Here is a 20,132-nt window from a genome sequence, read left to right as displayed (position 1 = left end):
TTCACTACTCCAAGGGAGATGCTGTGGGGTCGAGGAAGTGCTGAGCAGGCCTCCAGGGGTTTGGGCAGGCTGTTTTGCTTCTGGACAAGTCGGTGTCGGTGATTCTCGGGAGTGCAGCAGTCAGGTAGGGCTTTGCTCCAAGGTAAATGCTGGTCCACAGTTTTCATGTCTTCGTCTCTTTTTTTGTCTTTCTTCATGCTGACAAATCTGAGATCCTGGTGTCAGAGGGCCACCTAAATACTAAATGTAGGCGGGTTAAGGGGAGTGAAGTATAGTAGCCAATGGGCTGTTTACCCCTGGGGTCACTACACTCCCCATATGACCACTTCCTGTCGTTTAGTGGGCATAACCTTGTCCCAAAGTTCTAAATTCCACCAAAATAAAGATGGAGCACACCAGGTAGCCCGCCTTAGGGGTGTGACTAGCCTGGTGGTGCAACACACCTACTGCATAGCTAATTTCCCCACCTGTTCTTGTGTCAAAGGCGGCACAGGCTTTGAATCCCCTGGCCTTGATATGCTAAATCACGAGCCATCCTGCTGGAGAAGGTGTGAACACCTTCCTCCGGAGCAGGTATTGTTTCTGGCCTCAAAGTGCAGGATCTCACCTGCAGGGTGTCAGAAACTTGTCTGTGGTGGCAGGCTGGATGAAACCAGTAAGCCAGCACACTAAATACTGGTATAATTTTCAGGGGCACCTCTAAGGTGACCTCTGGGCGCATGTCATAATAAATCTAGTACTCGTAAGAGTAAAGATTTATTCAGACAAGGTGCCAAACATTATAGGTTTCAGTAAAGCCACCATGTAGCTGGGGAACGAGTAATGACCAGTCCCCAGTACATATACTTAAGATGGCTTCCCTGTTCACTTGTACCTTCTAATTATTGAACTAGATAGCACAGGGGCATAGCTGTTCATGCAGATAGGTCCTCACATGTAATATAATGCACCCTGCCTTAGGGCTAAAAGACCTGCTGTTGGGGTGACTTACATATATTATATGCAGTGACTTTGGCATGGCACACAGTGAGTGTGCCATGCCGTGTTTTCACACATTGTTTGCACCATGTCACGTAGCCTGCAATAGCAGCCTGCATGCAATTTGTATTGGTGTCCGTTAGTGTGGCATAATATATGCTGCTACCCATAGGGACTCTCTTAGGTACCCATGCCCTAGGTACCAGGAGTACCATTTACTAGGGACTTACAGGGGTGCTATTGTGTGTGTCAATTGTATCACAATTAGACCATTTTACCTTGTCTTTAGGGAACGCACTGGCATTGGGGCCTGGTTAGCAGGGACCCAGTGCACATCAGTGGAAAAACATCAGTACCAGTTGCAAAAAGTTGGGGTGATCATGACAAAAAGGAGCACTTTCCTAAACAGGGGTTACAAATCAACTACATGGAACTTCTGGTGATTCACATTGCCCTCAAATCCTTCTTTCAGAATATTCAGGGCAGGGTAGTGCTGATAAAGACAGACAATTTGACCTGCATGTATTACCTGCAGAAACAGGGTGGTCGGTACTGGTGCAGAAGATTTGGCATAAGGCGATTCGCCATTGGATCCACCTCCTAGCGGGGTACCTCCTAGGAGTAGACAATGGCTTGGCAAACCTACTCAGCAGGACATAGCAATAAATCCACGAGAGGGAACTTCACCACAAGTCTCACTCCTCTACTTCCAAAGTTGGGAGTGCCCACAAATAGGCCTATTCGCCACTCGCGAAAACGCAACATAGCAAAACTTTGCCTACAGGTTTCCACACCCACAGTCCATAGGTAATGCTCTGTGGATGAACTGCTTCGGGATATTTGCCTATGCAGGCTATGCTTTTCCTCCTCTCCCACTCCTTCTGCATGTAGTAAGGAAGATACGGCAAACCTCCCTCACCCATCCTGGTGGCTTCCATGTGGGCCAGACAACCATAGTTCTTAGCCCTCTGCAAAATGTCTATTACTCTTTACGAAAAGCTCCCCAAATGGCCGGATCTTCTCACGCAGGAACAGGGCAAGATCAGCTGCTCAGGACGCAGCCAACTCCAAATCTACCAATTTGGAACCTGAGGTCTTGGAGTTCGGATATTTTAATCTCCCACAGAAATGTATGGACTTCCAGGAAGCTCATAGACCTACTTCCATAGCTTACTATGCAACAAAATGGAAAGAATGTATCCACTACTGTGATTCTAAGGATTTGGACCACCTTAATTAAGCCGCTCAAGACATCGTCTGTTATTTGCTTCACCTCCAGAAGTTAGGGTTAGCATATTCTTCCATACACTTACAGCTTGCCGCTATTGCTGCATACATGCCAAATAGACAACGTTCTTCCCTGTTCAGCATTCTAGTCATTAAATCCTTCATGGATAGTCTTAAGGGGGTGGGTTATTCCACCCAGAGTCCCACTTACCCTCTCTGGAACCTTAATATAGTACTCACCACAAAACTCATGAATCCCCAATTCAAGCCACAACTTTCCTGTCCTTTCAAATTCCTCTACTGGAAAGTAGCATTCCCCAAAGCTATTATCGTGATATGGCACATGAGTGAGATACATGCTCTCACCTTAAAATAACCTTTTATCCAGGTTCAAGTAGATAGGGTTGTCCTTAGAATTGAGTATAATTCTGTACCCCACCTCCACCACACAATAGAGCTACCACACTTTTTCCCTCACCCAGACTCAGTAGCAGGCCCTTCATAACCCAGGTGTTAAAAGAGCTCTAATGTACTAAATTGACAGAAGTAAATCTTTTTCTAAAACTCAGCTCTTTGTCACTTTTGCTAAATCGCATAAAGGTCACCCAATATCAAAAGCTGACATCTGTAAATCAGCTACATGGTCAATCTCTGTACACCTTCTGAAAGCATTACTATATGGATATTCTCACTTTTAGCAGACTAGAGTTGGCCATACAATAGTACAAACTCCGTTCCTCCTTGGGGTCAATGTCTTGTTGCACATCTTTGTAACATTAACATTTATTACTGTAATACATAATTTGCATGGTCAGAATATTCTCACTAATACCAACTCCCATAATTATGTTCACCTGCGAAAACAAACTAACATCGGATTTTTTTGCACATCCACATTGCCAACTGAGGGAGGGTTGACTTGAAAACTCATATTAGAACTAAAACAACTTGCAATATTCAAGCCCATCTGTTGCTGGCAAAAATATTCAGAGCATGTGAATCTACAGCACTCAAAACAGATGATTATAGGGTAACATTATATTTGTATTGGATATATCTTTGTGTTGCCTATGTGTTGTAATTATTAATTTAACTTGTTAATGGTCCATAAAACACATTGTCATGGAATGTCTGCCGTGTTCTGTAGAAAGAACCACTGACCCACCCCATTGAAATTCCATGGCTTCTGGGTGCACGGGCAAGTCTCTGAGATAGAGAAGGGCTGCAGAAGCACGACCTCTGACCTCTGGTCAGGGACCTGCTCCCTCCCCCAGCAGCTCTGTTGTTGTGCCACTGCTGCTGAGAGGTGGCGAGTAGGGGTTCGAGCCTTGCCTCTGCTGTTCCTGTTGACCGTTTGCCTCGCTGTGATCGTTATTTTTTCCCTTGTGACAGGTTGTCTTGTAGGTAGTCATTTGTATTTACTGTATTTACTGTGCCCTTGTTTGCTGTGATCGTTCTTTTTTGCCCTTGTGACAGGTTGTCTTGTAGGTAGTCATTGTATTTACTGTATTTACTGTGCCCTTGTTTTTGATGTGCCTGTCCTCCCATCACCCTTTTTCCTGCCGTTGCTCCCCTGTGGCCCCTCGCCCTTGCTGTCCCCGCTCCCACCTCCCAGCTGAGCTTCCCTCCCCCCTTCACTATATAATGGCAGCTGCTGCGTGGGCGCATAACGGCCGCGCCGCTGGCATGCCAAAGGCAAGCCCGTCAAGCCCGACCAAGACCAGCGCCAGGGACCTTGGATATCCAAGGTACGACTCCGCCGTCCTCCTCGCACTCAACCCCGGAAGAAACAACAACTGCGAGCTGTCCATGCCGAACACCACCCACGGCCAGTTCTCCTGCCGCCACTGCCACCAGACTTTAACCACCCACTGCACTCCCACGGGCACCAGCCCCCGACAGACGCCAACACCACCAAAGCCCTTAAGTGCATCCTCCTTGACGTGCGCTCCCTGCACAGACATGCCGTAGAGATCTGGGACCTCCTCGACACTCTCTCGCCAGACGTCACCTTCTTCATGGAAACCTGGACCTCCACCTTCTCCTCCCCGGACATCGCCACCGCCTTCCCCGACGGATACAAGATCCAGAGGAAAGACCGACCCGACTGCCCAGGAGGAGGACTCGCCATCGCACACAAGAGCTCCCTCCGACTCACCACCTCCTTTACGAGTGACCCCCAGTCCTCCACCGGGCACCTCCATTTCCAGATACAGACCAGCCCCAGATCCACTCTACGTGGCACGCTAACCTACAGGCCCCCTGGACCATGAACCGCGTTCACCACCACCATCACTGACCTCGTCGCACCCCACACCATCGCCTCCACGTACTACATACTCATCGGAGACCTCAACTTCCACCTCGACAACCTCAATGACCCCAACTCCTCCACCCTCCTTGACAACCTCGCTAACCTCAGACTGAAACAGCTCGTCAACACTCCCACCCACAAGGCAGGACACACCCTCGACCCCATCTTCGCAGGCAGTAACAACATCCACTTCAGCTAAACCGCGCAACCCCCCTGGATGGACCACCAATGCATAAACATCCATGTCAACAAACCCACCGCCCCAAACCTGGACCCTGCCCACCGTGAAGGAACTGGACCAAGGTCACAGAGGACCACCTCAACTCCACCCTTAACCACGACACCCCCTCCGCTTCGACCGACGCCAACCTCGCAGACAAAGAACTACACAGATGGATCTCCAACTGCGCAGACGAACTCGCACCCCTCTGCAACCTCGACAGACAACACCCCAGGAAGGCCATCTGGTTCACAACTAATCTCCAAGAAACCAGGCGCACTTGCAGACTTCACAAAAAGATTTGGCAAAACACTGGAAAACCGGACCTCATACAAGAACGCCATGACTGAATACCACCATCTCATCAAGTCAACCAAACAAACCCTCATCCAGAACAAGATCTCCACCAATGCAGGCAACTCGAAGGAACTCTTCAGCATCATCCAATAATTCACCAAACCCTACAGCCAGGCCTCGGACATCAACCCTTCCCAGGTCCTCTGCAACAAGCTCAGCTCCTATTTTAATCTGAAAATCAAGGCCATCTATGACAACTTCAACGAGCGAACTCCGGACTCCGAAACCACTCCCCTCTCCAACATCACCAGCCAACCCACCATCTCCGCCTGGACCCCAGCCACCACCGAAGATACCAAATCGACCATGAAAGGCATCCACTCAGGTTCACCCCATGGACCCCTGCCCTCCGCACATCTTCCACAAAGCCGCCACTGCCATCTCACCAGAACTACGACGCACTATCAATACCACCTTTGAAACCGGCACCTTCCCCGACGGATGGAAACGCGTAGAAATCAAGCCCCTGCTCAAGAAACCCTTGGAAGACCCTTCAGACCTTAAGAACTACCGACCCATCTCCCTTCTTCCCTTTGCAGTCAGTCACACGAAATTCATTAAAGAAAAATCCATCCTCGACCCCTCCCAATCTGGATTCTGAAGCAACCACAGCACTGAGATCACCCTACTCGCTGCCACAGACGACATCTGCACCCTCCTCGACCAAGACCACACAGACTCTATGATGCCAGCATATAGGGAACCGCCCTCGAATGGCTCCGCTCCTTCCTCACCGGCAGGACCCAAAGAATCAGACTGACACCCTTCATCTTTGAACCCACAGGGATCATCACTCAGCCCTATGCTATCCCACATCTACATGGCCCCCCTCGCTGCCATCGTCAGACAACACAGACTCAACATAGTCTCCTATGCTGATGACACCCAACTCATCCTCTCCCTCAACAAGGACCCTGTCACCACCAGACTCATCTTTCAGGACGGAATGAAGGTCGTCGCAACCTAGATGAGCAGCAGCTGCCTGAAGCTCAACTCGTCCCCAGTCCCTCCCCCACCAGTTGGGACACAACTTGGTGGCCCACCGCCTTTGGCAGCCCACCCACTCCCACCCACCACTCCCAGAACCTCGGTCTCGTACTTGACTCCTCCCTTTCCATGACCCGACAGGTCAACGCTGTTGCCTCCACCTGCTTCAACACCCTCCGCATCCTGCGCAAGACCTTCAAATGGAATCCCCCCGAATCAAGAAACACCGTCACCCACGCACTCATAACCAGACTAGACTACAGAAACGCTCTCTACACCGGAATCAACAAGTCTCTGCTCCGCAAACTCCAGACCATACAGAACCACGCAGCCAGACTCGTCCTCGGGGTCCCTCGACGGGAACACATCACCCAACGCCTGCGAGACCTCCACTGGCTCCCCGTCGAGAAGAGAGTAACCTTCAAGATACTCACCCACGCCTCCAAATACCTCCACAACACTGGACCCCAATACCTCAATGAGAGAATCTCCTTCCACGCACCCAAGAGAAACCTCCGATCCGCCGACCTCGCCCTTTCCCTGCAGAACCTGAACGGGCGGAAGGGCTTTCTCCTACATCGCGGCCAAAACCTGGAACGAGCTCTCTATCGACATCAGACACGCCCTCTCTCTGGACATCTTCAGGAAGACGCTCAAGACCTGGCTCTTCGACTGAGCTCACCCACCCCCGCTCCCCCCAGCACCTTGAGACTCTCACAGGTGAGTAGCGCGCTTACAATTCCCTGATTGATTGATTGATAGTTATGGATTATTTTGTGATCCTCATCACTGTGGGGTTATATAATATATAGCCCTGTTCCTTCAACCTAGAGCGAATCTCAAGAAACATCAATCAGACTGCTACCCTGTTCCTTCAACCTAGAGCGAATCTCAAGAAACATCAATCAGACTGCTACACTCTGACTTTCAAAGCCCTGTCTGATGAAGACTGTATCCTGCTTAAAAAAGGGAGACGACTCCCCCCTTATTTCCTGGATTTTTCAGCACAGTTCAGAAATGCGGGAGGATAATATTTCTCTTGGGAGCAAACTGCTATGTCATATAACATATTATCTGATGCTTGTTTAGTTAGATAGAATTTCAATGTCATATATAATTTCTTTAAAGCTTTAGAAAGATCTTGAGTGTGCTTAGTATGTAAATGTTAATGCAAGGGTCTTTTTATTTACAGTGCCAGAATTTGGGAAAGCTAACCACAGTTCAACTAGGTCATGATAATTCAGGGCTGTATGCCAAGTGGCTGGTGGAATATGTCATGGTCAGAAATGAAATCACGGGGCATACATACAAGTAAGTATTCTCCCAGTATTTCTCTATTTTCAGTAATGTGTAATCGGTGAGTAAGCCGGACTGCAAAAGTTTAAAGAATCTGATATAAGCCTGAAAAACATATTTGCATAATGGGATTTTCATACTTCTCTCCTTTTGGGAACCATTTGCATTTATAGAAACACAAAGTTTTGGTTGTACTAGATAAAGAAACACTTTCTGAAAGAAAGTACTCTTAAAACTAGGAGCTAATTATTATTGTGGACTGAACAAGGCTATGAAACTTTAGAATAATTTGAAAGAATTAAAGGAGCATACAATAACTAAAGGCATTATTAGTAAAATTAATGGGGCATTCATATTTTTGGTTACACAAATACCGTAGCTTTTTAAAGTTATTCCAAGGCTCTTTAATCTGAAGAAACTGAATCTTCTCAACAAATTTAGAATATCATTTTAAAACTATTCCTTGATACGTTAGCAAATATAAAGGTTAAGTAAGCTAGCCTTTTGATGAATTTCATAAAGGTATTCCATCCATTAAAAAAGCAAAATCTCCAGTTCATGATGTAATTTCTATTAATATCTCATTTATCCTACTTACTTGTTCTTAAACAGTTACATTTAGTTATTCTTTTATCTAACTCAGCAGGAAAATAAACACTTTTAAACGCTTTAACAACATTCATGCACAAGCATGATGAGGATAATAGCTTTTGAAACATCAACCTATTCTGCGTAGTAATAGTGATTGCAACCTCATCGCTAACTAACACACCACCAACTGAATTAGACTTCTGATTTCATTATTTAATTATGTAGAATCAATCGGGATTTGTAATGAGTAGACTTGCATCAAATAATTTCAGACTATTTTCCAATATTATCTGAAAATCAGCTTTTACCAATTTGCCTTTGGATGACTTTATGCTGAATAGATTGTTGATACAATTAATTGGTTATTCATGTTCAAATCTTTATTTATTTATTTATACTGCATGGGGGGGTGCCTGAAGCCCCAACTCTGCAAGAACGGAGAAGAAGGATGGACCTTTGTGTGGTAGCTGAGAAGGTCACATACAAAAGTAGGGGATGCCCGTGCAAGTTCCACAAGGTCGGGGGGGGGGGAGTGGTGGAAATATTATAACATACACCTCCCATCAGAAGGTCTGTCTCCCTTGACATGACCTATTGTTTCAGTATATAATTTGGGGTGTCGTCATATTAATTTTTGTATTGCATCCTATCTATTACTATGACATCTTGCAGATTATTCTACTTGGGTGAGTGTGGGTGTGTCGATGCCTCCTTTACTGTTTAATACTTATTTTTGGGTGCATGTTTGCGCCTTTATGCACTGTTTGATGAATTATGTATGACTCAAAGATAACCAATTAAAGGTATATTTTTTAAAACTCTTTACACTGCTATGGTTTTGGTTTATAAACGAAGTGGTTCCATTTCACCGTAGTTTGGCTTTCATTGTCCTACTATACAAGGCTGCCCTTTACCTCATTTATTATTCATTTTAGGTCTAGCACCATTCTTAGAAGCAGTTGCATGGGTTGCATTTCATAAAGAGGAAGTGGACATTTTGCCACATTTTGATGACATGTTATAACTGCTATACTTGTCAAGTATAGCAGTTATAAAACAAAAACCGAAAAAAAATACAACTATACGCATGTAAGCATATATAAATTCAGCTTCAATATAACTCAAGTTCAACCACTCAATACTACATATAAGATACAGATATGATTGTTCTAATTTACAATGGAGCTCCCAGAAGATGAAGTGTTTTGGCATATAGTTTTCTAAAGATGTTAAAAACACTGTTAGTATTAGCCTGTTAAGGAGACAATTTGTATACAGCAGAGTAAGAGGTACTAAGGGGTGAGGAGGTAAGAGGGACACGCAAACATCCCATATCTATGGAATGGGCACAGCTACTATTCCAAATCACACAGGTGACGACAACGGTGGTTACACCTGAGGCCTCACAACCTCAACCCCAAACTCCGCTCTTATCCCCTGCGGAACAGATAATAGTCAATACCATACCACATCAGGACACACAAAGCCGATGACATATCTAGGACATACCAGACAGGTTCCCCATCTCACTAAGACGGGCTCCCCCCTTTACACACACAGCAGTACAATAAAATGGAACCATAATCAGTTGCATCACTGATCAACACCGATGTACATTCCGACCGCTCCCCACCTTTCCCCACACCTGGTTTCCCCCCCACAGATAACAGTTCTGTTTTTCCCCTCGTTATTTCCGAGACCGAATTACTCTGACTGGGAATGCATTTATGAATCCTATCCAAGAAGACACACAAAGGTAGAGATGAGGGCGAAATACCAATCTACGCCCCCGGGACACCCACCCAACCAGACATCACAAACCACACCATTGTATGGAGAGTTAAGCTAGAGGGTAACTCCCAGACTATCCTCTTCAGTGTGTTTGAAGTGCGATGGGATTGTGAAATTCTTCATTACAGATATCATTCAAACACCAGCAAATTAATGTCAAACTATGTTAATGATGAAGTACCAACTTGTAACATGAAATGTAAAAACCCAATAAACAAATGTAAACATCACAAAAAAAAAAGGAGACAATTTGTATGTCAAAATATTGATGTTTGTAATTTGGCCTACAAAAATATTTAACCCAGAATATTGATTACCACTGTATTATCAAGATAAGTATATAGATTTACTATTCTTAACGTCACATCTATGTGCCTTAATGATATATATCACCATCTACCTACCTTGTTGATGGTACATGGATATGGAATTGAGATTAGTGAATATCTTCTTACCTGCCTATATGTACCTTGATGATATAGTGGTAGTAAATATTCTGGCTTTGGTATTATGGTAGGTCGAAATAAAAAATAAAAAAACAATGTGGTAGAACAGCAGCAGAATTTAACGACTTTTAACATTAGCAGAATTTAACGTCTTTAACTGCCCCTTGTGTTGGTGGGGAAGACTTAACACAATTAAAACGTTGGTTACCCTTAAAATGTAATGATTACTCTTGCTGCTTTCTTTTTTTCCCTAAATGTGTTTTTAAGAACATAAAAATAAAATAGTGTTTGAATTATACATTTTCAAGAATAGCCTTGTCAAAGTTGAAAAGACCCAAAATAGAGTGTAGTATAAGATTTCTTAATTGCATATTATATTAAGCTTTCTTTTCTATTAGACTTGCATGCTTTTTGCTTCATAGTTATGAAGTAAATAATTTCCCATGATGGTTTCGCATTGATACATCTGTACTACTGACGTCTGCTGTTAAAGAGTAGTGATATGTCTAACTGGTCTATTAAAACTAACATTTGAAAAACACTCACATGAGATATTATTTTGTAAATGTACCTCTTGTTCCCTCTTTATTCTTTCTTAATTTGGTATGCTACATACTTAAAAGATAGTTAAAAATCCTTTTGAAAACATGGGAAGCTGATGGTATCCCATGGGCTTCTCAATTACTTGAGGTAATAATTCTGTTATTTTCCAGAAGATAGAAACCAGATTTAGATTACATGATAAATATTATCACAATTATTTGGCCCTTAAAGCTGTCCACCTACAATTTATTATTATTTATTCATCATCATCATCATTATCTTTATTTCGACTTAAAAAGTCATAAAAGAAGTAGCAATACATTACAGAACAAATCTTTACATATTATTAAAATTTACGGTAAGAATTAAAAAACATAACAATTTCATCAATTATGCATTAAATCAACAGAAATGCAGCTCGTATTTGTAAGGTTCAGGCCCCTAGACATTAATGGAGGCAAAGTCATTTTGCTACAAGACATCTTCTGATGTTCCACATGGCAGCTAAAAATTTACTAACAGCAAAAACAGTTAATGGGGTAAGGTCAGTTTTTAATAATCGATATGAAAGTGAACAGTGCCTAATCCCCCTTCTACATAGAGGAATGATCCACATCTTCCTAGGCTTTAGGTAGGAAGGACAAAAAAACATAACATGGATATCATTCTCCAACTCGTCCGAGCAAGCTGGACAGTTTTTGCTGGTAGATGGATACCATCTACTAGTAAGGGCTCTTATTGGTAGGGAGTTGTATCTCCATTGGAGAAAGAGTTTCCTTAAACCATTATGACTAATGTTATCCAAAACAGTCTCCATCTTATAATAGTCTTTCGATGTTATAAAGGTACTGGACATTATCCCCATTTGATCATTCAATAAACAGCTAGACAAATTATACTCATGATACCGGTTGACCAGGTCTTTGCGCGATAAATTTCTACTGGCCTCTTCCGGATTTGTCCACATCAAAGGACAACCCAGCCTCTCAAATTCCTGCTTAATGTGTTTTAGCCAGGGGAGTTCCCATATAAGTGGGATTTGTAATAGTTCCTTAAGCTCTTGCCTATAGCTAGAAAGTTCAGGGGTTACCCATAAGCGCCTCCAAACAGTTAGAGGCTTCAGACCCAATTCCTCTTTTAATGGTCTTATTCCCAGATCAAGCCTGAGGGGAAGAATGGGTGCACTAATAGGCAGAGAAGCTAACTGCCTAAGAAACGTATTGTTCGAGGCATATGAGCTGCAGATTGTACACTTAGCATAGATCGCCATCTGGTGTTGGGCCCGGATGTTTGCAGTTTGTTTTTGTTCTTTGGACAGTCTTTGGAAGTCACGAGTTCGGTGACTCCTCCTTCGGTCCGTACTGCGCATGGGCTTCGGCTCCATCCTCAGATTGTTTTTTTCCGCCATCGGGCTCGGATGTGATACTTCGTGCTCCGGCTTCGAACTTCTACGGTTCCAGCCTCGACGGAAAATCCTCGTTCTTCGAGTTTTCTTCATCCAATCTTCATCTCTCGAAGCGGCACTTTTCTCCATCCCGTACATCGGCACCGGCCTTCGGGCCCTCCTCGACTCCGGTCCCGGCCGATGGAAAGGACTCCGTTCAAAAAGTGCCCAAAATGTGGGTCTAAATTTCCCCACACCGACCTCCATCAGGTGTGTAACCTTTGCCTCTCTCCAGAACACGAGGCTAGAGACTGCCCCGCCTGCAAGTCTTTTCGATCTAAAAAGACCATCCGGGATCGAAGAGCTCGACGCACCATGGCGCACTCCTCGACCGCGGCTCCACCGGACATCTTCGGAGACGACGCCGAAGCTTCGGGGCAACTACACACCCAGCAGGAGGACGACGTCGTCAGCGCTTCCGAGGCCGACGACTCCGACGTGGAGGACATCACACCGGCGCAGCGGGTCGTGAGTACTGTACCCCCTCCCACCCCCGCGCCCAAAACCAAAGAGACTCAGGTTACACCCTCGCCTGCAGGCCTGGGCAAAACCAAGCACACAGCTTCTATCACCCCACCTTCGGGCCCGGTGTCGAAGCCTCAGAAGTCTCACGGCAGCTCGGGCTCGAGCCAGCCGACGCCTGGTGCCGAAAAACACCATTCGGCACCGAAGAAAGTGATACCCAGCTCGACTCCGAAGCCACCGGTGCCGAAGCCTGGACTCTCGGTGCCAACCAAACACAAATCTGTCGGCACCGACGCTCCGGCGCCGAAAACTCCTTCGACGCCGAAAAAACCGGAGGCTCCAAAAAAGCATGGCGCACAGAAACCATCGAAGCCCTCGGCTCCGAAACCATCGGCGCCAGCGGACGATTCGGCGCCACTGGCTCTGTTCACACCAGACCCTTTGCAAAAGACTCTATCTAAAGATCCAAATACTGGGCTATTGACTTTAATTATCAAGAAAAGACGCCTTGACACTCCGGCTCCTCCTCCACCACCCAAACGGAAGGACTCTGCTACTTCTCCCCTCAGAGTGCCCTCCCCACTACCTCCTCCTCTGCCTCCTCCACCTCCTCCACCCCCTCCCCCTCCCAGGTCTCCGCCACCTTTACCTCATCACTCCCCGACCCCGTCCCCAGATCCGGATGACGGGGATCCGGATTATGACCCGGCGGACGCCCCAATGGACCCCACTCCACCGGGGACCCCAGACCCATGGGAAGACTACCATACCTGACATACCTGATATGCCTCAGGACGACCTATACCCATCCAGGCCGTCTCCTCCAGAGGACTCCTTAGGGTTTCATCACTTAGTGCAGAGAGCAGCACACTACCATGGGGTGGACATGCACAGCGAACCAGTGGAAGACGACTTCCTACTGGACACATTTGACATTCAGGACAAATCCACGTCTATCTTGCCCATGCTTAAAGGTGTCACCAAGCATGCTGCAGAGGTATTCAGAGACCCTGTCAGGGCCAGGGTACTGAACCCTAGAATAGAAAAAAAGTACAAGGCGGCACCCACAGACCCTGCATACATTAAGGGCCCTGCTCCCTTAAATTCCCTAGTTGTCTCCACAGCTAGAAAGCGGGCTAACTCCCAGTCCTCAGGAGAAGCCCCACCGCCAGACAAGGAATCGAAACTTTTAGACGCGTCTGGCAAACGCACCGCCTCCCAAGCTGCAAACATGTGGCGCATTGCAAATACACAAGCACTACTTGCGCGCTATGACAGAGCACACTACGACGAACTTGAGGCTCTTATGCAGCACCTCCCCGAAAAACACAAGCGCAAGGCTCATGACCTGATACAGGAGGGTAAACTAATTACAAACACCTCCATTAAGTGTGCCCTCGATGCAGCCGACACTGCTTCTAGAGCCATAAATACCAGTGTCCTGCTTCGTCGTCATGCCTGGCTCAGGATCTCAGGGTTCAAGCCTGAAGTCCAGGCGTCCATACTAAATCACCCTTTTGACCAACAAACTCTCTTTGGGCCAAAGGTGGACGAAGCGTTGGAAAAGATGAAAAAGGACACAGACACAGCAAAGTCTATGGGGGCACTCCAAACACAGGCCCCTAAACGTTCCTTTCGACGCTCATCCTTTCGTGGCACAGGTAGAGGCTTCTCCACCGATAGCGCCTCTACCTCCTACAAGTCCCCTCCTCAAAATACCTTTTCAAAGGGCAACCAAAGGGGTGGTTACAGAGGCAACAACAATAAGGGCAGGGGCAAAACTAACACCACCCGTTCCGCAACCCCGCCAGCACAATGACTTCCCTTCCCTCCCCCCAGACCATCCCACTCCGGTCGGGGGCAGACTACAACAATTTATCCACGCATGGGAATCCATAACATCGGACAAATGGGTGAACCAAATTATTCGGTCAGGGTACTGTCTCGAGCTAACATCTACCCCACCCAATATCCCACCACGACACCGTCCAATGTCTCAAGAACATTCCACACTGCTCAAACAGGAGGTGCTCTCCCTCCTCCAAAAACACGCTATAGAGCAGGTCCCCGTCAATCAGCAAAATCTAGAGGTCTACTCCCTGTATTTCCTTATACCAAAGAAAGACGGGACCCTGAGACCCAATCTGGACCTCCGGCCTCTAAATGCATACATACATTCAGACCATTTCCACATGGTCACCCTACAACAAGTCCTCCCGCTCCTCTGTCAGGGAGACTTTCTCACTACCTTGGATCTCAAGGACGCATACTTTCACATTCCAATACACCCTTCTCACAAGAAGTACATCAGGTTCGTGGTGGTCAGCATTACCAATTCACGGTTCTCCCCTTCGGGGTCACCACCGCACCACGGGTGTTTACCAAATGCCTAGCGGTAGTAGCAGCACACCTCAGGCGTCAACATGTTCACGTCTTCCCTTACTTAGACGACTGGCTCATAAAAGCCGCGTCCTACCACCAATGTGTGCAACATACAAACAGCACCATCCAGCTGCTCCACCAACTAGGCTTCACGGTGAACTACCAAAAGTCCCACCTTGTACCATCTCACATAAAGCAATATCTCGGGGCCACTATAGACACCTCCAAAGGTATTGCCTATCCAAACTCAGCCAGGATCGCAAGCATACAAGCCTTGCGCAAAACATTCCTTCCTCAACACTCTCTTCCAGCAAGAGTGTTTATGAAGCTCATAGGAATGATGGCGTCTTGCATTTTCATAGTGCCCCATGCAAGACTCCACATGCGTCCACTTCAAGAGTGCCTAGCACTACAGTGGAACCAGGCCTAGGGTCAGCTAATGGATCTGGTGTTGGTGGACGGCCACACCCATCACTCTCTGCAGTGGTGGAACACCACAAACCTTTCCAAAGGGCGGTCGTTCCTGGACCCGGTTCCTCAGGTGATTCTAACAGCGGACGCATCGCTCTCCGGCTGGGGAGCGCACCTCCTACACCTCACAATGCAAGGTCTATGGACGCCACAGCAAAAATCGCTCCACATCAACCATCTGGAGCTCTTGGCGATCTTTCTAGCCCTAAAATCTTTCCAAAAACAGATTTCGGGCAAAGCAGTCCTCATTCGCACAGACAACATGACTGCAATGTATTATATCCAAAAACAGGGGGGGACACACTCTCCCCAGCTCTCCCGCTTAGCCCAGAGCATATGGAGATGGGCAATTCCCCAAAACATCTTTCTCCTGGCACAGCACGTTCCAGGCGTACAAAACACCATGGCAGATCTGCTCAGCAGACAAACGCATGGGAACTGCATCCACAAGTTCTTCACCCATTCTTCCAACAGTGGGGGCATCCTCAAATAGACCTCTTCGCCACCCACGAAAACAAAAAATGCCCAAGCTTCGCCGCCAGATACCCACACCCATTGTCCAAGGGCAATGCGATATGGATGAACTGGTCAGGCAGATTTGCATACGCCTTTCCACCTCTCCCACTAATTCCATTAGTGGTAAGGAAGCTACAACAGCACTCCCTCACACTCATTCTAGTAGCTCCGACATGGGCCAGGCAGCCGTGGTACACCACACTACTACAACTATCAGTGGTACCACATCAAAAACTGCACCTGTCCCCATGCCTACTGACCCAGAACCATGGAGAAATCAGGCACACGGACACAGCTCAGCTCAACCTTGCGATCTGGCTCCTGAAATCTTAGAATTTGGATACCTTAACCTTCCCCCTGATTGCATGAACATCATCATGGAAGCCAGACGTCCTACCACTAGAGCATGCTATGCCGCAAAGTGGAAAAGATTTGTAATTTACTGCCGTAACAATACAATCAACCCTTTAGATGCATCCATACAGCACATCATATGCTATCTGCTACATCTTCACAGGTGTAACCTGGCATATTCATCCATACGCCTACACCTAGCAGCGATCGCTGCTTATCTACAAAACAGACAGCATTTATCACTGTTCAGAGTGCCCGCTATTAAAGCCTTTATGGAAGGCTTTAAACGAGTAATTCCTCCCAGGGCACCACCTTCCCCTGTATGGAATCTAAGTGTAGTTCTTACACGGCTAATGGGTCCGCCCTTCGAACCAATGCATAAATGTGAGCTACAGTTTCTCACCTGGAAAACAGCTTTTCTCGTAGCTATCACTTCCCTTAGAAGGGTTGGTGAAATACAAGCGTTCACTATACAGGAACCCTTCCTACAAATACATCACAGCAAGGTCATACTTCGTACAAATCTGAAGTTTCTGCCCAAGGTCATTTCCCCCTTCCATCTCAATCAATCGGTGGAATTACCTGTCTTCTTTTCGCAACCTCAATCTGTTGCAGAAAGGGCTTTACACACACTTGATGTTAAGAGGGCTTTGCTGTACTACATACAAAGAACGCAACCTTTCAGGAAGACTAAACAATTGTTCGTTTCCTTCTCTCCACCACATAAAGGCAACCCCATCTCTAAATCAGGGATAGCTAGGTGGATTGTAAAGTGCATACAAATTTGCTATCAAAAGGCAAAAAGAACATTATCTGTTCCACCTAAAGCCCACTCTACTAGAAAGTTAGGTGCTTCTATGGCTTTTCTAGGGAACATACCCTTAGATGACATCTGCAAAGCAGCCACATGGTCAACACCGCACACCTTCACAAAACATTACTGTGTAGACGTGCATTCCAAGCAACAAGCTAGTGTGGGCCAGGCTGTACTAAAGACACTTTTTCAAACCGCTGCAACGGATACCGGTGGTCGCCGCTAAGGTTGGGTACTGCTATATAATCTATGCTAAGTGTACAATCTGCAGCTCATATGCCTCGAACGGAATATGCTACTTACCAGTATGCATCTGTTCTTGGCATGTAGAGCTGCAGAGTTGTACACGCCCACCCGCCTCCCCGGCTACCTGTAGCCGTTCCAGTCCATCTTATTTAGATACAACACACATGGGTTTCTCACTGTTATTACTACGCTCCATCATTTCCCTGTTGGCGAAAAACAATCTGAGGATGGAGCCGAAGCCCATGCGCAGTACGGACCGAAGGAGGAGTCACCGAACTCGTGACTTCCAAAGACTGTCCAAAGTACAAAAACAAACTGCAAACATCCTTGCCCAACACCAGCTGGCGATCTATGCTAAGTGTACAACTCTGCAGCTCTACATGCCAAGAACAGATGCATACTGGTAAGTAGCATATTCCGTTCGAGGCATATGAGCTGCAGATTGTACACTTAGCATAGATTACATATTCCTTCCGTGACAGTGATTGCAGGGGCACACTTGTGTCCCCACAATTCACCACCATATATTATAGCCCCACGTGCCTGGATTTTATAAATTTCAAGGGGGGGCCCAATAGGTTTTATCGTCGACTTATTCCACATTTTAATGATCCCCCCTACCTTTTGAGTCAGCTTAAGTTGAGATTTAGTCTGGTGTTGAGCCCAGGTCATATTCTCGTTAAGAGTCAAACCCAGATACTCAAACGTTTGTACTCTTTCTAGGCTCACACAATCTATGACCGGATTTGGGCGGGTTGTCTTAGGAGGATTAAAAATCATAAATTTCATCTTGGCAGTATTTATTTCCAACCCCCTATCAGAGCAAAACGCAACAAAACCCTCTAAAACTCGCTGAATACCCATAGGTGTTTTAGCGAGTAAGAGGGTGTCGTCAGCGACGATAATTGCTGATATCCTTATGCCACCAAGCTTTGGTGCATCTCTGTTGGGGACCGCATTCAGGTGGGAGATAACTCCATTTACGTAAAGGCAGAACAGGGTTGGCACCAAAACGCAACCTTGCCTAACCCCCCTATCGACTGGGAAGCTAGATGACAGATTGCCTTCTCTCCCACACCTGACCTTTGCGAAATTTTGAGTATGGAGTCTTATGATAATATCCAGTAAGGGTGCAGGTATTCCTAAGTCCCGTAGGACATTCCATAGTTTCCTACGTGGAACCAAATCAAAGGCCGCAACCAGGTCTACAAAGACAGTGTAAAGAGAACCGCCCTCGACCTTCGCCGTCTTCCAAAAAAGCATAGCCAATCTAAAAATCTGATCGATGGTGGATACACTCTTTCTAAAGCCTGCCTGATACTGACTCAGAATCTCTGAGTCCTCTATCCAATCCAGGAGGCGATCAAGAATCAGCCTAGCAAAAAGTTTCTGATCTACATCTATTAGGCTGATTGGCCCATAATTGGCTGGAAGCAGGGGCGACCCCTTCTTAAAAATAGGGACTACCTCCGCTCCTAGCCAAGTATCAGGGACCAAGTATTCAAATTTGGATATTACAAATGCATCTGCTCAACAAGATATTTATCATCAGGTGTGGAATGATGATGTCCTTAAGTGCATCATCAATATTTAAGGAAATACAACCAAATAGTTATCCCAGACCCAAGTCAAATTCTGAACTAATGTTAAAATCAGATTAACAGGTTTCTTGGGTTATTGATTTATGGAATCAATTTAGGATTAAAACTTTTAGAACGTTTATGTCTGCAAACATTATTCGCTTTTTATAGCAGACTTCCTTTACTGCTATAAAATGAAATATATATGATTATTTTGATGCTTTATGTTAATCCTGTATTTTCAAAAAAGGGCCTTCTGACATATTTTGGAAATCTTTGTGGATCATGTATTGGTTTATTCCTATATCTGGTAAAAGCTGGCATAATGTTTTTTTGTATTTTTAGGTTCCCGTGTGGGAGGTGGCTGGGAAAGGGAATGGATGACGGCAGTTTAGAGAGAATTTTGGTTGGCGAGTTACTAACCTCGCATATGGAAATAGATGAAAGACAATGCAGAACACCACCTTTGCAGCAGTCACCAAGTATGATCAGAAGATTGGTCACAATATCGCCAAACAACAGACCTAGTAAGTTAACCTGATGATATAATTAGTACAGACCGAGATTGAAACTGCTCTCTTTTATCTTTGCATTTATCCGTGATCCATCTACATCTTACCTTGCAGACTCTCTTTCATGTCCAGCTGTACTCCATCTTATTTCTGCTTCTCCACTTACTTGCCCTCCTGCTCTTAAAATGTTCTCTGGGACACCTCATTGTTACCAGCTTTAAAGGTTGCCCTGAAGTCCTGTTTACGCCACATTGAGTCTTACCAATGTTGTCCCTCCTGTTATTCGCTATGTAAGCCCACTCCCAAGCCAGCTATCTGTTTACCCACACTGTGGGCTACCATCTTTCCTTATAGTCTTCCTCGCCATACATTCTGTAGCAATGTCCTAACATGTAAATCTTATATCATCAATACATTCATATTTCCAAATGTTCTACTGTTTTTTGCATTAATGACCCAATACTATGTAAAGTATTTCAGCTAGGTATGGACTTGTTCTGGAAGCATAATAAATAAATAAGTTATGGCAGTTAGATGCTTCATTAACTCTATTGTTCAGTAATAAAACTGCTGTTTAAAAAGGGGCTTTTTAAACAGC

The 20,132-nt window shown here is 45.8% G+C and overlaps 1 protein-coding gene across 4 annotated transcripts in view; it reads left to right on the top strand.

Annotated features, from left to right (window-relative positions):
- The window catches only part of DENND5A (DENN domain containing 5A), a 299,668-nt gene that overhangs the window by 210,686 nt on the left and 68,850 nt on the right, over positions 1-20,132 (top strand). For all 4 annotated transcript variants that reach the window (XM_085648154.1, XM_085648156.1, XM_085648155.1 and 1 more), the window contains 2 exons: positions 7,276-7,394; positions 19,368-19,549. In XM_085648154.1, the coding sequence (XP_085504280.1) occupies positions 7,276-7,394; positions 19,368-19,549 (301 nt within the window). The remainder of the gene's footprint in view (positions 1-7,275; positions 7,395-19,367; positions 19,550-20,132) is intronic.

This window comes from Triturus cristatus, chromosome 3_2 (genome assembly GCF_964204655.1).
Source record: "Triturus cristatus chromosome 3_2, aTriCri1.1, whole genome shotgun sequence".
Taxonomy (NCBI): domain Eukaryota; kingdom Metazoa; phylum Chordata; class Amphibia; order Caudata; family Salamandridae; genus Triturus; species Triturus cristatus.
The sequence above is the reverse complement of the archived record's forward strand: the minus strand, read 5'-3'. Positions and strand labels throughout refer to the sequence as shown.